Source organism: Drosophila sechellia, chromosome 3L (genome assembly GCF_004382195.2).
Source record: "Drosophila sechellia strain sech25 chromosome 3L, ASM438219v1, whole genome shotgun sequence".
In the NCBI taxonomy this organism is placed as follows: Eukaryota; Metazoa; Arthropoda; class Insecta; order Diptera; family Drosophilidae; genus Drosophila; species Drosophila sechellia.
This window is the reverse complement of record NC_045951.1, coordinates 11764621-11782332: the sequence shown is the minus strand read 5'-3', so window position 1 is coordinate 11782332 and position 17712 is coordinate 11764621. Positions and strand designations below refer to the sequence as shown.

Sequence of the window (17712 nt, the reverse complement as noted above, 5' to 3'; positions counted from 1 at the left end):
GTTATGATTGGATCTTGAAACGGATCAGATTACGCGAAATATTTAATAAATTGATTGTATTTTCGGGAACAATGACATTTTTTATTTCGTGATTCTGTCGTTGAAAATTCTCTTAACAATTGAATAATTCATAAATATGTTGCGACCACAATTTATTTAAGGGACTTCGCTTCGAACACCAACATAAAAACAGATTATTCGGGAGCAAACAACATAGAACAGCCTATATACACGTTAACAAATTCTCTATTGATATGTTAAATATTAAAATAAAGGGTAAATGGATATTAAATAGATGGTAAATGGTATGCATAAATCAAATATAATATATACAACACAATTGAAATATATTTTTAATACATGTATCTCATTTAATTCCAGTAACTTAGCCATTTTTTCAGTGATCTTAGATATCAGCTCACCCCTTATCTTCTGTCAAAGCCATAATAATTCACTTTTGGTTCAAACAAATGACAAATGCAAATATTGACAAACGACCCAACTGAACCAACTGACAGTCAATCTCCCCCATACGAAAACCCTCCCTATCTCTGCACAAAATGCAGCTAAATGAAACCCTTTGTGGGCTAATAACAATATTGACAGGTGAAAACCATTAAACCCTCTGCCGGAAGAGGAAGTCGACCGCTTGAAGGATATGCCCTCGATAAGGACGCTTCTCTCTCTCCAAAATTTCGACCCAAGTGATTTACGGTAGCCAGACCAGCCAAGATAGCCAAGATATTTCAATATTAACAAAAGAAGATACATCTAGACCTACCTGACGGAACCAGACGATGGCACATTAACATTACAATTGTCGGTCGGAAAGTTAAGCCGTAAATTATCGGGGTTCTCGGGAAGTGGTTTCGTCTATCGTATCACTACCAACAAAATTAGCATATTTGGCCACTGTGTCTTTTCGGCCAAGACAAGAAACGCGGGCCGGACTGACAATGGTTTAGGTAGACGTAAATTGTCATGGGCTGGCAATGTTTTGGGCCTATGCTAATGTCGATCGTTGTCTGCCCACACTCAACATTAACTCCCGGATCGAATCGAAACGGATTGGACGGATGGCATTGGTCCTCATGTTTGTGTATCCCTCGGGTTCGTGCTGTGGCATAAACAAAATCGGAGGATCGTGTTGCAGTTGCATTCAAGTTGAGGTTACTGCACCTTTGGGACGGTCCATTTGATGGTTTCGTATTTGTTCTCCGCGACCAGCTGTGTTTTCACACTTACTCTGGAGTCAAGGCTGACAAAGATCTGAATGTCTGGCGTAAAAGAAAAACCTTGGCAGGAACACTAAAAAAATAGAACAAAGCCCCACCAGGTGAGTGAGCAAAGCTAATCCCGGGAAAATGCGTCATTTCTGTTGTTGTTCCTTAAATAAGAACTTTATGGTGTTGGACTTGAGATGAGTGTTGTAAACTGTAAAATGTTGTGCTTTCTCTTATCTCAAAAAGCATTAAAACACCTTTTACACTTTATTATGATAAAGCAATGATTCAGAAAGTTATAAATCATACTTTTGTATCAAAAATATATTACTATCTATCTATATAGAATATTAGTAGGTTGAAATAAAAGATTGAAACATATCTTATAGATAGAATCTATTAAATCATTCGCTTTGGCGCCATTTCTATGATTTGCTGATCAAATTTCTTTGCTGATGGGCAAAAACGTCGCAAGGCGGAAAAGATAGGATCAGTTGATCCCTCGTCTGGAGGAATATATCACGTGTCCTCGAACCGCGACGTCGGCAATACTAATGCCAATTTGTCAGGCTACCAAATCGAGGCACAGCAAGTGCCCGTCCCACCCTCCAGTGGGTTCTATACCTCTTCGCGGAGCTGCACATCCCGATCCCGAACCCGGAGATTCAGATTCTGATTCTGAAGAGTCGTTCTCGTTGTCGTTGTCGCATGATATATGAGCGCCCTGCCCAGTTGCTGCTGCGGCTGCCGTAGCCGCGCCTCTTAACTCCCAAGCAGACACTGAGAGAAATTCGTACTTCATTTTGTGAGATGGCTTAAAAATATATTACTATCTAAGAGAATTGCTCTTAAATTATTCAACTTAACAACCAGTATTATATTAATAATTATTGGATTATTTTATAGGCAAGGTCCTCTAAACTATGCAATACTTTATTTTCTGTGTACTTATAAATTGCAAGAGGCTTGAAAAGTTTTTAACATTTAAGTTACTAACAGATATTAATCAACAACGAATGAACATATGAATGAATTCTGAAAAATATTTTTTGAATAAATTATAGAAAATATATTTTCGTTTTAAAATGCATAAAGCAAACAAAATTTTAAATAGTTTTTTCGTACCCTGTTGTATTGCACATTTTTTTCGAGTGCATTCTTCAAGCCGAAGTTGAGCCGGTTATCTTCGTCGGCTTTTTAGCCTGTTCTCTCCTCTTTGCTTCGCCGTTTTTGTTTATTTTGCGTTCGTGCTTCGTTTTCACGTTTTTGTTTTCGTTCCATTCGCCTCTCTGTCTCGCTCTCTTCTCTTCTCTCTCTATCGGCTGACTGACTATGGATCCGAATCCGAATCCATGGTTCAGTTTCTTGCGACTCTTTGCGCGGTCAACTTCGATGATCGGTCGGGCATGCGCGTCCGTATAACTCGTATCTGAATAATCATAAGAGTAGGAAATCGAGACAGAAGTAAAAACCCGTCTCGCTATATTCGTCGACCGTGTTGTTGGTGTCTATCTGTGTCTTTTGTCAATGTTTTTAACCAAACTCCACTCGAGGGGGAGCCAATCCGCCTTTCTTTTGAAAATTTCTTAAAATACGAAAATCGTATGGAAAATTGAAAAATTGTGAGTGTTGTGTGCAAAGTGAACATCAGATACGGTCAGATCATCTGAAGAAAAAGAAACACGCGCCTTACTCGATTCTCCCCTGCTTATCAGGCACATGCCTATATTATACAATTTACCAACAGTCTTTTACAATCTGTTCGCCGCAAAAGTTGAATGGAATAAATTTTAGTCTTTTATTTTGCACGAAACGTGACACTAAATGAAGTAAGTTTCGACTATCTCATCTGTATAATCGACGTTTTTTGCTGTTTACAATTTTTGTAATATTTTTTGAGGAAGTGTAAAATGTTGCAACAAAAACTTATTACTGATCTTCAGAGTAGATTTTCATAGGTTTCTGTTAAATGCTGTAACATAATTTAAAATGAATTATAATTTAAACTTATTCAAAAGCAAGTTTTTAAAGAATTGAATGATGAAAAAGAAAATTTTAAATTAAAAATTTAAGAACTTATATTTCTGTGTTAAAAAGTGGATTAATGTGATCTAAGAAGAAATTGAGGTAGCATTTGTTCAAAGTCGATAATCAGTTAAAAATGTAAAAAATAAATTATATTTTATCCACAACACATTTTACAACTTCTTTTCCTTTCTTTTTGCAGCATGTTAATACTGAAACTTCCCAAAATGTTTAGCCAACTGTGGCTTCTTCTGATTCTATCGCTCTTAACCCTAGAAGGCCCACAGCCCTCGACGGGCAGTGCTTACACGACAAAGTCGAGTGTGGAGTTGCTGGAAAACGATTCGCGATACATCTCATATCAAGGTGGGTTCTCGCGGTGGGCGGATTATCAAAAATTTCTCGAAACTGTGTCAATTGCACGGCAATCAATCAAGTTGGCCACTCGAAACTGTAAATTGGGTTGATGTCTGTCAAAGTTCTAAGTGGTTCCGAGAGTCTGCTGCAATCGATTGCACAATGTTCGGTTCGATCAACAGGTGCCATCTCGAATACAACGAATACACCCATCTGCCCAGCTGTTTGTATTTGCACGGCATGTCAACAATGATCTCGATTTAACCGAGTTCCCCCAACAAACCGCTTTTATGACACCCCAATACATCCGTGTATCTGCTGCTTTTAATCAGAAAAAAGCTTCATGTTTTGCATTTCGTTTAAATATTTGTTCTTTTTTTGTGATTTTTGCAATGGAATGTATATCGGAGTCCGTCTTAAAATGCGAACTCAGCTCAACGTTGTGTTGACAATGATTTTAATTTTGTTTACCTCAAGTTAAATAGTTAAATTCGCGGAAACTTTTTGTTTATCCATGAAAAGTAAGAGCACTGCAGTCGCACTTAAATAATGAAAAATATATGATTTACCAATGAATCAGTGAAACTTTTAAAAACCTTGAAAAATATGGCTAATATTTAATTGAACTCAATTGTAAGGCAACATTTTATAGTACATTTGCCATATAATTGCTAATAAAACTTCAATTAAATTGCTTAGTATTTTTTTTACGATTTTGTGTAAGCTTTTTCTTACAAGATTGTTTTTTTTTTCTTAACAGATTTAATGTCGACGGCCAAACGATTTTACGATCCCGAAACGACCTGGTATTCGGAAATGCTGTTCGACGTGGCCAGGAACCAAGTGATCGTCGGCGCCAGGTAAAAACCAGGAGCCTATTGTTATTATAGTTATTATAGATTTTGTTTCCGGCCAATTGAGTCACGGTTAAGCCGACTACCTAGTCATTATGACTGTTTTTATTTTTCCTGTTGCGTCAAAACCCCAAAGATATGTACTGTTTGTAGGACTCGCTTTTTAATTAGTCGCACCGATAAGTGGGTCATTATTTTGGGCATTGATAGCGATAAGAAATGGAAAAGGAAAACACCCCCGAAAATAAATCTCCACTAAGCGTTTGTTAACTTTGTGTTATCAGCAGAGAGGCATTACGTAAAATTCGGCGATCAGAAGAAAATAAACAGATGCATTGCGTACGTAAAACGGGTACTGATTATGTTCTTCTTCTGGTTTGTTAGCGTATTACGCAAGTTAAAAAACAACAGTGTATAAAAATGAAAGTGCACTCACTGGTATACCAAAGATTTTTTACATAAGCTCGACCAAAAAAACAAAAACCCTCGTCGAGAACTTATCTCAAGTACCTGCTGTGCGCAGGGGAATAAATAAAGATAATTGAGTGTAAAAAAAGAATAAAAAATTAAGAAAAGAGGGAAAGGGAAGAAAAAACCGAAAAGGTAACCAAATAATAATATTGCAGCGGCGAGAGAGAAGTGGAGTACTCCGTTTATTTGTTGAGCAATTTAATATACGCGTTTCGAGATACAAAAGTATCTGTCGCTTTAGCCGGGTTACTCGGTTCTTGTAGTTTGCTTTTCATTTACGCGTCTTGAAGTTTGTTTGTTTCTGCCTCGTATAGATATAGATGCGACAACTCTCCACCTCTGGCGGAAAAACCCGATAAGATACACACATGGACGCATGTGTCCATAGTGTCGTCATGTTGATAAACCCACCTTAACCCATTGCTGCCCGAAGGGAAGTCGTTTATCATGCTCCCTTGTCGTCAATCATTTGTCATACTTTTCAGTTTCAGTTGCCTTTTCTATTCTTTATTGCCTACGATTTTCACTTCGACCATAACTCCACTCTGCCATATTTTTTGTTACTCTCTTATTTACCAACCTCTGAATTATGGCATAGTGATAAGAGTGCGGCCCGATATTATAAAAAAAAACAGAAAACAGTTTGTAGCGAAGGGCAGTTGCTCCATATAGAGGGAATTATGGTGCTGCCTGTAAGTAGGCGGCCAGATAGGCAAGTGGGCTTTATTAACCACATAAAACGTAATTTATTTTTATAATGTGTGGGCTTAGTTGATAGAGCCAACTAAGCAAAGGGACTAGGCAGGTTTTTAGATTGCACCAGTCTCTGGAGATTTCTTTTAACTTTTTGCCTTGGACTGTGCTCAATACATTGAGCTGCTTCGATGAGAGATAAACTTTTATTTTGTGAAAGTTAAGGGGGTCTTGATTAGATATATAGGTTAAAGACTTTACTTCGATTGACCCAAGACTTACTTAGTGACTGTTATCAATCATTAGCGTGTTCCTACATTTTTGCAAAGAAATGTAAAGTAGTCCTTATATGAAGTTTTTGAAGTACATATCGTAACTACCCTTTTGTTATACAATTTTATGTTTATTAAATTTAGCCCAGTTGTAACTGGTAATATTACAATCTTAAATCAAAATCAACCTTAGATTGCACGTAGCGATTTAATTTGATACGAGATAAGTGAAACCTTTTTTGGTGGTTTAACAATTCCAGTTCTAATCTTTAGTAAACCACCTGAGGTTAGCCATCATTCTTGTTAAAGCGCTTTCGATAAGGCTTCCTTCGAATAAAATATAAGTATGGAGCTCGCTTTGAAGACCCGCAAGTCGAAACCCACCGAATGACCCTCGAAGTAAACCCCCAACGTAAACTATCTCTAATCGCAGACCGCATTTTAATTGTGGCAATCCGCCCGAACACATCTAAACTACGGAGTCGAACAATGGTTTTTATGATTTCTGTGGTTTAGATGGGCAATTGCCAATGAACTGGTATTGGTTCTATGCATATAGTATCTGTATCTGTAAATGTATCTGTATCTGTGCGTTGTATTTGGTGTGCAGATGTGCTGGTAAGTGCATGCTCCTTGTATCTGGACTGCAGCACACTTGACACGACTGCAAGATCGGATTACTGCCAGCCGCCTGTTGACAGGCTCGGCTCTGGAAAATGGGAATGGAATCGAGAGTGGAATGGGCATGGAATCGGGACTGGAATGGGCATGGATATGGGACTCCTCCAGTCTTTTGCCCGTGTTCCATGACGAGTGACGAGGCAACTTGCTCGGTTGGTAACCGTCGCGTAATTTTCTGTCATGAACAGGAAAATGGAGCGGCATGTAGGCACACTGAGAGAAATTATCTACTTCAATTCTTAAATATAACTTTTAAGATATTTATGAAAAATTATATGTTCTAGCTTTGTTAATGTTAACTGGCATGCAGTTTTCAAATTATTATGAACGACTTTGTATCTTTTACTTTGCAGTGCATTTGGTTCGTAGTGTCCCATGCAACTGGCCGAAATTTGATATAGACTGCATTAAAATAATATTGCCTTTTGTTTTCGCTTTCGTTCGCTTGCCTTCGAGCCTTTTTTTTTTTTTATGAATTCAGTTCCTACATTACCAGTACATATTTTCATATGTAGGTATTATTTTTCGGAGGGGTCGCATAAGCGTTGTATTTTGTGTTGTGGCCTGTCGCAAATGGAGCATGCAAATGACCTGCTGGGAAGCATTTCAAATGTTTATACATATGGCCAAACAAAATGTTATATAAACAAGGAAATCATTTTCGTGTGTTGTGCATTAGCCGTAATATTGTTTTTCCACTCAAATATCTTGGAGTGGACAATGCCTCGTCAGGGATTTTATTTCAATGGGAGCGCAGTGTCTGACTGTACAATATTAAATATTAAATATGTTTAACTCATAGCAGGCTTAATGGTTAAACTAAACATTTGTGTAATAAATCATTATGATCGTTGGTTAGGAACCACCCAAACTGCCCAAATTACTTGCAACTCAATCTCTGAACTACAAGATACAAAAATGCACCTGTGACAGTCACGTCAACTCGACGGCTACTGGAGCACACGGATGCCGAAATTGAAATCAAAATTAATCAAACCGTGTTGCACCAGCACACCCCACCCCCCACGTATGCAAAAAAAGGGGGTGGGGGAGGGGCAGGGCGTTCTGCAAACTGTTGGCAAGCATTTTGCATATTTCTATTAAAAAGCTCTTGAGCGGCTCCAGACTGATACAAAGCTATTCGAACGCGGATTGAGATTGAGAGCCAGGAATGCGGTAGCGTAGGCAGAGCTCATAAAAGTGACACAGTCATACCTGCCTAAGAAGAACGTAGAAATTGTAGTTTCTAGCTTACAAGCTTACACTAGAAAGTAGAGAATATATAACCATATATAAGCTACAAGCTGGACTTTTACGAAATTTGGAAACTAAAATTCATATGTTAGTTTACTGCTTAATAATACTATAAAATATTGAATTTAATTTTTCGAAGCTTGTCTGTGAGTGCTGCAGTTTCAGCCGAGATTAGTGACGGCCAGTGCGACGGCAATTTTAATTACAAGTAACCCATTTAAGCCCGGCCAGAGCGTGATTTGCCGCCAGTGGAGCGGCGGACAGGACGCCCACGCACCTGGCGCACCGGCGGCCACTTGGGCAACATGTGGCATGGTGCTATAGAGTATAGTTAGTACCTGGCCAAATCCAAATGACTGGCAATAGGCGACAGGCGGCGACACTGCATTTTTAATAGCCCCAGTCTCAGATCGAAAGAGAGTCGAATACTCGTATGTATCCGTATCTGGTATCTGGTATCTAAGGCCCCAACTCCAACTGCAACTCCAACTCCAGCTTCACTTGCTCCACTGCGCTTACAAAGAGGCCTTTTTGTTATCTTGTCGCGCTTGTCGCTCAAATAAAAGTTGGCGGCGGCGCAAGGTGTGCGAAATAAGCGAATTGCGAATGCTCAGGGGTGCACACACACTCGACCATATAGATACGAAAATACATACTTCCAGATACAGATACATTACATGTCGATCATTTTAGTGGTCTGTTGTGCGGATAAGTGGGTGGTGTGGTGCAAATGGGTCATGGCGAGTTTAGCAGCGTTACAGTTTACCCAATTTTTATGGGTTTATTTTTAATGTTTTTATTTTATTAATTTTCGCCTGAGTATTGCACAAGTTTAAGCTGCACAGATGGCATGATTTTATTTATCTTCATATTGCTAATGGAAATATATTGAACTTCAAGTACTTACCTCACTGGAAGCCACTTTAAAGATATTAGATTAAAGTTTTATAGATTGTTTTTTGTTTAGTTGAATAATCTCAAGAGCTTTTGAAGTTAAAGTCTTGATAGATATCAAAAAATATGTAATGAATTTCTAAGAGCAGCGGGTAAGCTTTGAGCAGGTACAGCAGATACCCCATATGATGATCGAGTGGGCAAACATCCGACCATTTCCATGTGCGAATTTGGCATATTTGCACGCACGCGCTCCGTTGAGATAGCGAATGGCAAAGAATAATGACAAATACACATTAAACAACTAAGCAAACAAACCAAAACAGCACACAAGATTGCGACCAAAAACGAGGGGAAATAGTAAAAAAAAAATAAATTAAAAAAAATAGAAAACAGAAAGAAAAGCGGTACATGTGTATCGCCCTTTTTTCACACCTAAGCGGAATTTTCGCTGCCGCCAGGTGAAACGAATGATAAAATCAGGTGAGGCGGCTGATGATGAGTGCGCAAAAGGGGGATGCGGGGGTTAGCTATTCGAAAGCCAATGCTAATTGACAAGGCCGTTGCTTATCGCTCACTGGGCGCAGTTTTGTTGTTCTCACTCACAGAAATAAAAAACAGCACATTGAACTTCACAGATACGCATAAAAAATCGAATGGTTTCTAAAGACATTGAATAACTGAGAAAGCAGAAACGTTGTATCTTTAAAGTTTTTGAAAACTATTATTTATTGCATATTTTACAGTGTATAAAATTAACAGAACGTTTTGGGAATTAGACACGCTTGTTTAGAATTGGTTGCGGTTTGTTTTGGATTTTAAAACATAAATACAAATGTAGAATATACATAAAATGGTTATTTTCTATGAGAATGTATATATTTTTCGTTTTTAGTAATTTATATCAGGAATGTCAGATAGTATTTTATATAGTTAATTATTTCTAAGTACTAAAGCATTAAAAATACGGTTTTTTTTTTCGTCATACTTCTTTTTACTTATTGATATGATATCTTAGGTATTATTTGGATTCAAAGTGATAAAGCAGTTGGCAACTTAGAAAACCTGGTGGACTATAAAATGCGGGCTGCTTAAATTGATTGATAAATTGATTAAATTTATTGATCTTTTTTTTGAATTGATAGCAGGAACAGCTATGTCAACTTTTTGATAATTCTTACCTGCTTTCCAATAAGTGGGCATTGTAAATGTAATCACAACTCACCGGGGCTCTCAACTTACGAAGAACTTTAGACTGTGACGAGCACAATCAGCAGTAATTAATTTTCGCAGCCGTTAAGTCTAGGCGAGATTTTTACACACGACATGCCAGTAAATGCCAGTAAATTATATATTTTTTTTTTTTTTGCATTTTTCCATTCACATTTCCCGGCTTTTGTCGTGTCATTTTCACATGGATATTCGAATGAATTAGTGTCGCGGAGTGTTGGTTATACGATTTCCGGTAACGCCTCACTAAATGGCTTGCACATGCTGGCCAAACACTTGAGATACACCCATCGAATGATATAGGAGCTTTTTAGGGGCTATGAAACGTAAGTTATAATCTTGGGCTCTCAATGCACTTTTAGACTTATATGGTTCTATAAGCTTATGCGTATTTATGAGTGTTTTTATATTGACACAATTTCAGCTATCACAACCTTACTCAACCAACCAATCAACGGTCAATAATCTCAAGTTCCTAGAAATCTTGTCAATACTTTAAGGCCAATAAGTACTAAACAAGTAGAAAACAAAGTTCAAATAATATAAGTCGAGGATAAATCAAAAAAGGAGAGTTTGGAATAAAAATAAATATAACATTAAAAAAACTTTATAAAAATGATGAGTTATGAAAAGGTTTAAACATTTTTTCATTATATCTTTTCAATTATTTTGCCGTAGATATCATGACAGATCAATTAATTATCACTTAATCAAAGGCAGTAATTCAAGCGTGTAGCAACCATATAATATTTGCATCTGCCAACACCTTAAATACACCTTTTCACTTAGCCAATAATATCAAGAGATATCGACAGCTGCCTTCTAGGGTCCCACATCGAATGTTTGGGAAGGGCGATGATGTTTGCCGATGGCTGAGCTGCGTTTTTCGCAAGAGTTGGCGTGTTTATTACCTCATCACGTACCGCTTAAGACGCACAAGCATCGCGTGGAGCTCGAGTTACACCTGAGCGGTATATTTACGCATATATATATATATGTATAGAAACATATTTACCTGAGTTACAACTGCACGGGGGCCGATGTGCCACGCGCCTTGTGCCAGCTGCAATCCAAATGATTGATATTGGGCGATCTGGCTGACGATCCAGTATCTGCACTGAGAAAAAATTCACGCATGGCTATTTAGTTACACTTTAAAATATCAATAACCCACAGCTGCATTGTACTTATGAAGTTTTTTTTTACTCCTAAGAGTTGTTTATTTTGCAAGAATATAGGCAAGTTCCTATTTAGTTGTTCTTTCCAGATTTCTAGAGTTATTTTTTTGCCAATTGAAATACCAATTTCTTCGAGTGTACTTGCTCTGCGCAGCTCCGCATTCAATTGATATCCTAAGGCCGCTAAACAGCCGCAAATGACCATTAGATGGCCGGACTGTGGGCAGTGATCTCTTTTTATATTTTTCGCCCGGCTCTTTGGCGACGTCTGGTCGGCGGCATTCCTTCTCAAGCCCAACCACGGCGGCATTCTCCGATTCCGATCTCTGTTCACAGTTCTCCATTCCATTCCAAACTACATCCCAATCGCCATCCAAAGCCACCTCTTAGCTGGAAAAAATGCCGCTGTCCAAGTCGAGATGTAACCATTTAGCAATTGCTTCGCGCGCATTCGAAATGGTTGCACTTGATCTATTGATCTTCGTGTTCGTTTCGCCAAAAGAGCGTAGCACAGTGGTTGTGTTGGAATAATTGGTAAAATCAGCGGGCAACAGTGGTAACTTACAAAATTACTTTAATGAAATAAATGGAAATTATATAGAAACTACTGCAAATCACACAATTCTATAAATATGTATCATTGCAAATAAAATATTTTAAGTTAGAAAAACAATCATATATTATTCGTATACCTGCTAAATTTATTATCATTTTATAAATTCAGCTTATATGTAATGATTAGTGCTCAGCCTTCGAATCTTCGCCCACAATCGTTTTGCATGAGTTTTAGAATGCTAAAATCCACTGCAAGTGGGTACCACTGTGGCGGGGCCAAGTTTTGTTACCTGTTTGCCTTGCAGTTCAATGCACTGGCGGACAACCAGTTGAAAATTATGACAGCTGATGGTCAGGGGGGAGAGTGCGGAGGGGTGGCAACTGAAGCTGGAGCCGGAGTCAGCCTTATTTGTAAACAATTGTGGGCCGCCTCTCTAACTGTTATTGCTGGCCAATCGGTCGCCTTTCAACGGTCATACACTGCAACCAAATTGGACATAAATCTGAGTCCTTTTTGGATTTTAAGTGCAATGGTATTTGCTAGAAAGTATAGTTTAACTTGGGATATAAAATTGATCTTATAAGTACGCTCCACTTACTTCAGCAATGTAATAGCCACATTTCTCTATTGATTTCTATCCCATTTTACTGAATAACTAATACATTTGATTTGATTCCTTGCAGGGACACCCTGTACCGCATGTCTTTCGACCTGGAGCCGCTGGAGCGGGCCATCTGGGGTGCCACGCCGTCGGAGATCGCCATGTGCCAGGCAAAAGGCCAGTCGGAGCGATGGTGTCGCAACTATGTGCGCGTGCTCCACAGCTACGGTGAGAACCAGCTGTACGCGTGTGGGACGAACGCCTTCCAGCCGAGCTGTTCGTGGCGCCAGGTGAGTGGTCGTCCAAGTCGCCCAAGTCGACCAATTCGTGTCCAACTCTTTGGAGTCGCCAGTCTGACGCGCCATTTACCCCAACCCTTGGTGCCTCTTGCAGATGGAGAACCTAACCGTCACCAGCGTGGACAGCGGCGTGGTCAAGTGTCCATTTCATCCGCAGGCGAACAGCACCAGTCTGCTGCAGTCCAATGGGCAACTCTTTGTGGGTACCGCCACCGATTTCTCGGGCAGCGATGTGGCCATCCTGCGAACAGGAGTGGAGTCCAATAAGGTGGGTAACTGAAACTGTCACACACTGCGGATGAGTAATATTTGTAAAAATATAGTAAAATCATAAATTAGGCAGAGTTTAAAAATTTTCTAATTTATATAACCACAATTGTAATTATTTTTTAATATTCAACCTACAAGTTTATTTTAAACCAAATAATTTTTGTTAAGCCCACACGGCGTATGAGTTATGTGCATTTTTTGAGCACCGAAGCAAACGTAACTGGACAAAACCATTGTTAACTTGACTGCTTTTTAACAAATAGACTTGCTGATTCTTTATACATTTTAACAATAAAATGCAGTTGAGTAAGCTCCATATGCTGGCGTAGTACAGCCACACCCCTGCCCACACTTCTAATGATTCTATTATCGATCTTCCAGCGTTTCCTCCGCACCAAGCAATATAATAACAACTGGCTGAGTGGAGCCCAATTCGTGGGAAGCTTCGAGGCTGGCAACTTTGTATATTTTCTGCTACGCGAATCAGCAGCCGAGCACATGAGTTGTGGGAAGGTGAGTGATTACTTTTAATTAATAAAAGTTTTATTTCGAGCTAAGAGATTTGTGCACTTTCAGGTGATATACTCCAGAATCGCTAGGGTATGCAAGAATGATGTGGGCGGTGGTGGTCAGTTGCTAAGGGACAATTGGACATCGTTCCTGAAGGCTCGTCTCAATTGCTCACTGCCTGGCGAATATCCTTACTATTTCGATGAGATCCAAGGAATGACTTACGCCGAATCCGAATCCGTACTCTATGCCACCTTCAGAACGTCGGGGTATGTATTGTGCAACTTCTATATCCTTTAGTTAAAGCAAAACTCATAATTTTCCTTATTTTGTAACCATATAGATCCAGCATATTTGGTTCAGCTGTTTGCGCCTACAAACTGAGCTCCATAAACGCGGCCTTCGATGGACCCTTCAAGCAGCAGGAGCACGCGGATGCGGCCTGGAAAACGGTCAACACGAATCAGCGGAGTCAGTTCCAGTGCGGAACGAGTAGTATTGGCAGTAGTATTGGCCACTGGCTGGAGAGCTCACGCTACCAACTGATGGATGAGGCAGTGCAGCCAATTGGGGCAGAGCCATTGTATCACTCCAAGCTGGAACAGTTCGGCCGCCTGGCGTTGGACATCATAAACACAAAGACGGAACAGGTGCACGTGCTCTTCGTGGCCAGCAGTGAGAATCACATCAAGAAATTGTCCGTAAAGTACGGTGGCGATGGAGTTCAGACATGTCTGGTGGAACTTTGGCAGGCGGACGATACTGGCACCAGTAGCCTGCTGAATATGGCCTATTTGAAAGTCAGCGATTCCCTCTATCTGGGCACCGATCTGGCGCTCACCCGGATTCCCGCCCAGCACTGCAGTCGCCATGTGTCGCAGTCAAGTTGCCTGAATTCCATGGATCCCTACTGCGGCTGGAACGAACTGGTGGAGCGCTGCATGCCCCAGCCACAGGATTCCTCAGTACTGCAGCACTGGCATCAGGCGCCACAGATCACCTGTCCTGTGCTGAATGCCCCCATCGATGGCGGTTGGTCCACCTGGAGTCCCTGGGCCGTTTGCCAGCAGCACGAGCAGCCGGATAGTAATTGCCAGTGCCGACAGCGCAGTTGCAACAATCCTCAGCCACAACACGGAGGCGCCACCTGCGAGGGCATCAGGTATGGGAATTTAGGAATTTAGAGTTAAGAAACCTCTAATATATATATTTCCCTTATTTCAGCACCCAAGTGACAAACTGCACGCAGCACGGAGGATGGACGGAGTGGTCAGCATGGTCGCCCTGCTCCCAGACCTGCGGCATTGCCGTGAAGATCCGACGACGGACCTGTGGAAATCCGCGTCCGGCATTCGGCGGCCGCACATGTGTGGGATCGGAGCAGTCGGAGATGTACTGCCGCCACTTGCCACCGTGCCCGGTGGCCAAGCCGCAGTCCGTGGATGGCGGATGGGGACCGTGGGGCGAGTGGAGCGAGTGCAGTGCCCAGTGCGGCGGTGGCTTCCGGATGCGTCGACGTGAGTGCAACGATCCGGCTCCACTCAATGGCGGAATGGAGTGCCCGGGCTGTCGGCTGGACTACGAGGAGTGCAACATGCAGAGCTGTCAGGAGGTGCGCAAACTCAGTGCCTGGACACCGTGGCTAACGGTCACCGGAAGCGGAAACTCAAGTGAACCACACACGGAGAGGCGATTCAGGTTCGTCTGTCGTGCCACCAGTCCGGATCCGAGTTCCGTCCGAGTTGGCCTGCCCAAGGAGGAGTCGCGCAATTGTCATGCTGATGGCAGCTGCCAGCGGCAGGTTGATCACGACTCCGCGGACTCCGATGCTGCGGACTGGTCACCATGCAGCGTCAGTTGCGGTGGTGGTGTCCAGCAACGCCACCGCGGTCGTGGCAGCCAGAGTAGGGTATGCAATATACACGCCTGTCCGGCGGAAGAACAGCTGAGTAGTAATAGCCTGGACAACGAGGTGGAACACGGCGAGTGGGGCTGTTGGTCTGAGTGGTCTGCGTGCTCGGTGACCTGCGGATTGGGACTGCGCCGGAGGACGCGTCGTTGCCTGGCGGGTCACGACAGGTTTTGTCAGGGTCGTGCCCTCGAAGAACAGAAGTGTGAAATGGTGCCATGCGAAGGTGGGTCATCATTATACAAAACATTTTCCATAGAAAACCAACTTTATACTTAATTTTTTTTTATTAGATTTCCTGGGTTGGAGCGCCTGGAGCGAGTGGTCGAGCTGCTCCAGCGATGGCATCCGACTGAGACATCGCCGCTGCCTGGTGGAGCAGCCCGGCTCGATGGAGTGCCGTGGTGCGGAGTTCGAGAAGACCGCCTGTGTGCCCAATGAATGCGAGGGTAAGTCAACCTTTGATTCATTTTAATGAATCCATTAAATTATAAATTAAATCTTAATACACTTGCAGAAACCCAAACTGCCTCGACTGCCACGCTGCCCATCGTGATCTTCGTTGGCCTGCTGTTCACTGTGGCCTGTTGCCTGGCCACCTACAGATTCACCAAGAAACGATTCATGATAAGTGCTGAGGAGGCACTAAACAAAACCACGACGACAACAGCCAGTTTCGACACCTATCCCAACCAGTACTCCAGTCTGCCCACCAAGGATGTAAGTGAAAATAAACATATTATTTAGTACGTTTGCAGTGGAATGAATGAACTTATTTGTTTACAGTACTACGATCAGCGACCCAAACGGCAGTCCAGCTTCCGGATGCCGGCCAAGACCAGTAATTTGGGCAACGGCAATGGCACCCTCAACCGGAACAACATGCACCAAAATAATACGCCCAAAGTTCTGGCCAAAAACTATATCGACTGCGAATCGGGAACGATGAAACGACAATCGGCGCTGAACAATTGCCGCAGTAATATCGACGACGAGAAGTTCTAAGGGAATCCGCGATCTTCGTTATCCAAAAGTGCCATCTATTGACTATGGAAATGTTACAGCGAGAGAGACAAGTTTAATTTTTGCGCCAAAGCGATGCAGTTGCAAAATGTTCCTTGACTGACTCACATTGAGTCGTTTAGTTAAGCTAATTGAGGTGGTTATCGACCTAAGTAGTTATAGCATGTAATCTGTAGCACACTAAGTTTTCCCACAGCTATGTTCAAAAAGTATTTTAGTTGGTTCCCTAAATTTCAGAGTGCAAAAAACGTATCTCTACTTTTGCTTTTAGTATTGTAGATACTGCCATCAAAAATTGTTGTATAAATCGCGTAAGCTTATGATATGGCCCAACCAGCGAGACTGACCGTTTATGATTGTCTAAACAAAATTGTTAAATTTCCCAAAATTAAAGCAAGCAGCAATGCTTTAACTAAATTAAATATACTTATTTTCAGAGAATATCTTTAACTTATCATATTTTATAGAATTCGAACTGACATAGTCGATCATGTTAAGAATAGTTCTTAAGATACGTAAATAAATAAATACAGTTTTACTAACCGACACAGTTGCTTGGATTCCCATTGAAATAGTGCCCGAGATCTCAAGTTCATACGAACTAACGGACGGACAAGCATACGGACGGACAGAAGGACATACGGACAGAAAGACATTCGATTCGACTAGTGACCTGATAACGCTTCGCGTTACATGGTGCTTAAGAAATCTAGCCTACCCTTCATACTCAACGCACAAATTGTGTTATAACATATAAAATGGAAAAAGAAATGCGTAACAATTACCAGGAGCTCGATAAAAAAGGATTATGACTAATAAAGTGTATATAAAAATAACTTTTATGTTATACTCCTCTTATCGTAAAACAAATGAGCTCATAAAAGTTTCTTGAAGAATCAGCAAGAAAATGGAAAATCAGTTTGCTTTAACCATTCGACTTCAGCAGTTCTATACTTTTAAAATGTCAAGCTCATTTTTGAATTTGTTGTATGCACTAATTTTTATTGGAGTGGCCAGAACACAGGACACTTTCCAGGACTCGAGTTCTGTGTGCGTTCTAAATGATGCCCCTACACAATGCGGAGCCTTCTGCCTAACAGCTCTACGTCCAGTTTTTGATCAAATGGACAATCTAAAGCTGAACTTAAATATTCAGGCTGACTCACTTTTTAAAAATCAATACAGATTGGAAAATATCGATCGACGGCAGGAACATCTAATGAACTACATGGAAAAGGTAGTGGCGTTTTTGTAGAACAGGCTATCGAACATACAAAGTAGAGTCAAGAATATATCAGAATACTGTCCAAGGCATAAAAACGTTAATTATACAACTAACTATAATAAAAAAAAGCAATAAAAATAAGATGAAACCTCTTTCGTTTTTAGTCCATTTCCCAAGTCAGCCAATA

The 17712-nt window shown here is 41.0% G+C and overlaps 1 protein-coding gene across 1 annotated transcript; it reads left to right on the top strand.

Annotated features, from left to right (window-relative positions):
- Positions 1-2597: 2597 nt before the first annotated feature.
- Positions 2598-16846, top strand: LOC6605392 (semaphorin-5A). The gene is made up of 12 exons (XM_032718354.1): positions 2598-3052; positions 3451-3614; positions 4366-4465; positions 12372-12579; positions 12683-12856; positions 13240-13371; positions 13435-13637; positions 13712-14530; positions 14593-15503; positions 15571-15726; positions 15795-15997; positions 16064-16846. Exons 1-12 carry the CDS (start codon positions 3048-3050, stop codon positions 16280-16282), a joined length of 3294 nt encoding a protein of 1097 aa, XP_032574245.1. The 5' UTR covers positions 2598-3047; the 3' UTR covers positions 16283-16846.
- The last annotated feature ends 866 nt before the right edge of the window (positions 16847-17712 follow it).

Bases quoted from the DNA above. Each gene is read 5' to 3' on its own strand.
- LOC6605392 (XM_032718354.1), top strand. The intron at 4,466-12,371 runs GTAAAAACCAGG...GATTCCTTGCAG, and splicing joins CAAGTGATCGTCGGCGCCAG to GGACACCCTGTACCGCATGT. The intron at 13,638-13,711 runs GTATGTATTGTG...GTAACCATATAG, and splicing joins GCCACCTTCAGAACGTCGGG to ATCCAGCATATTTGGTTCAG.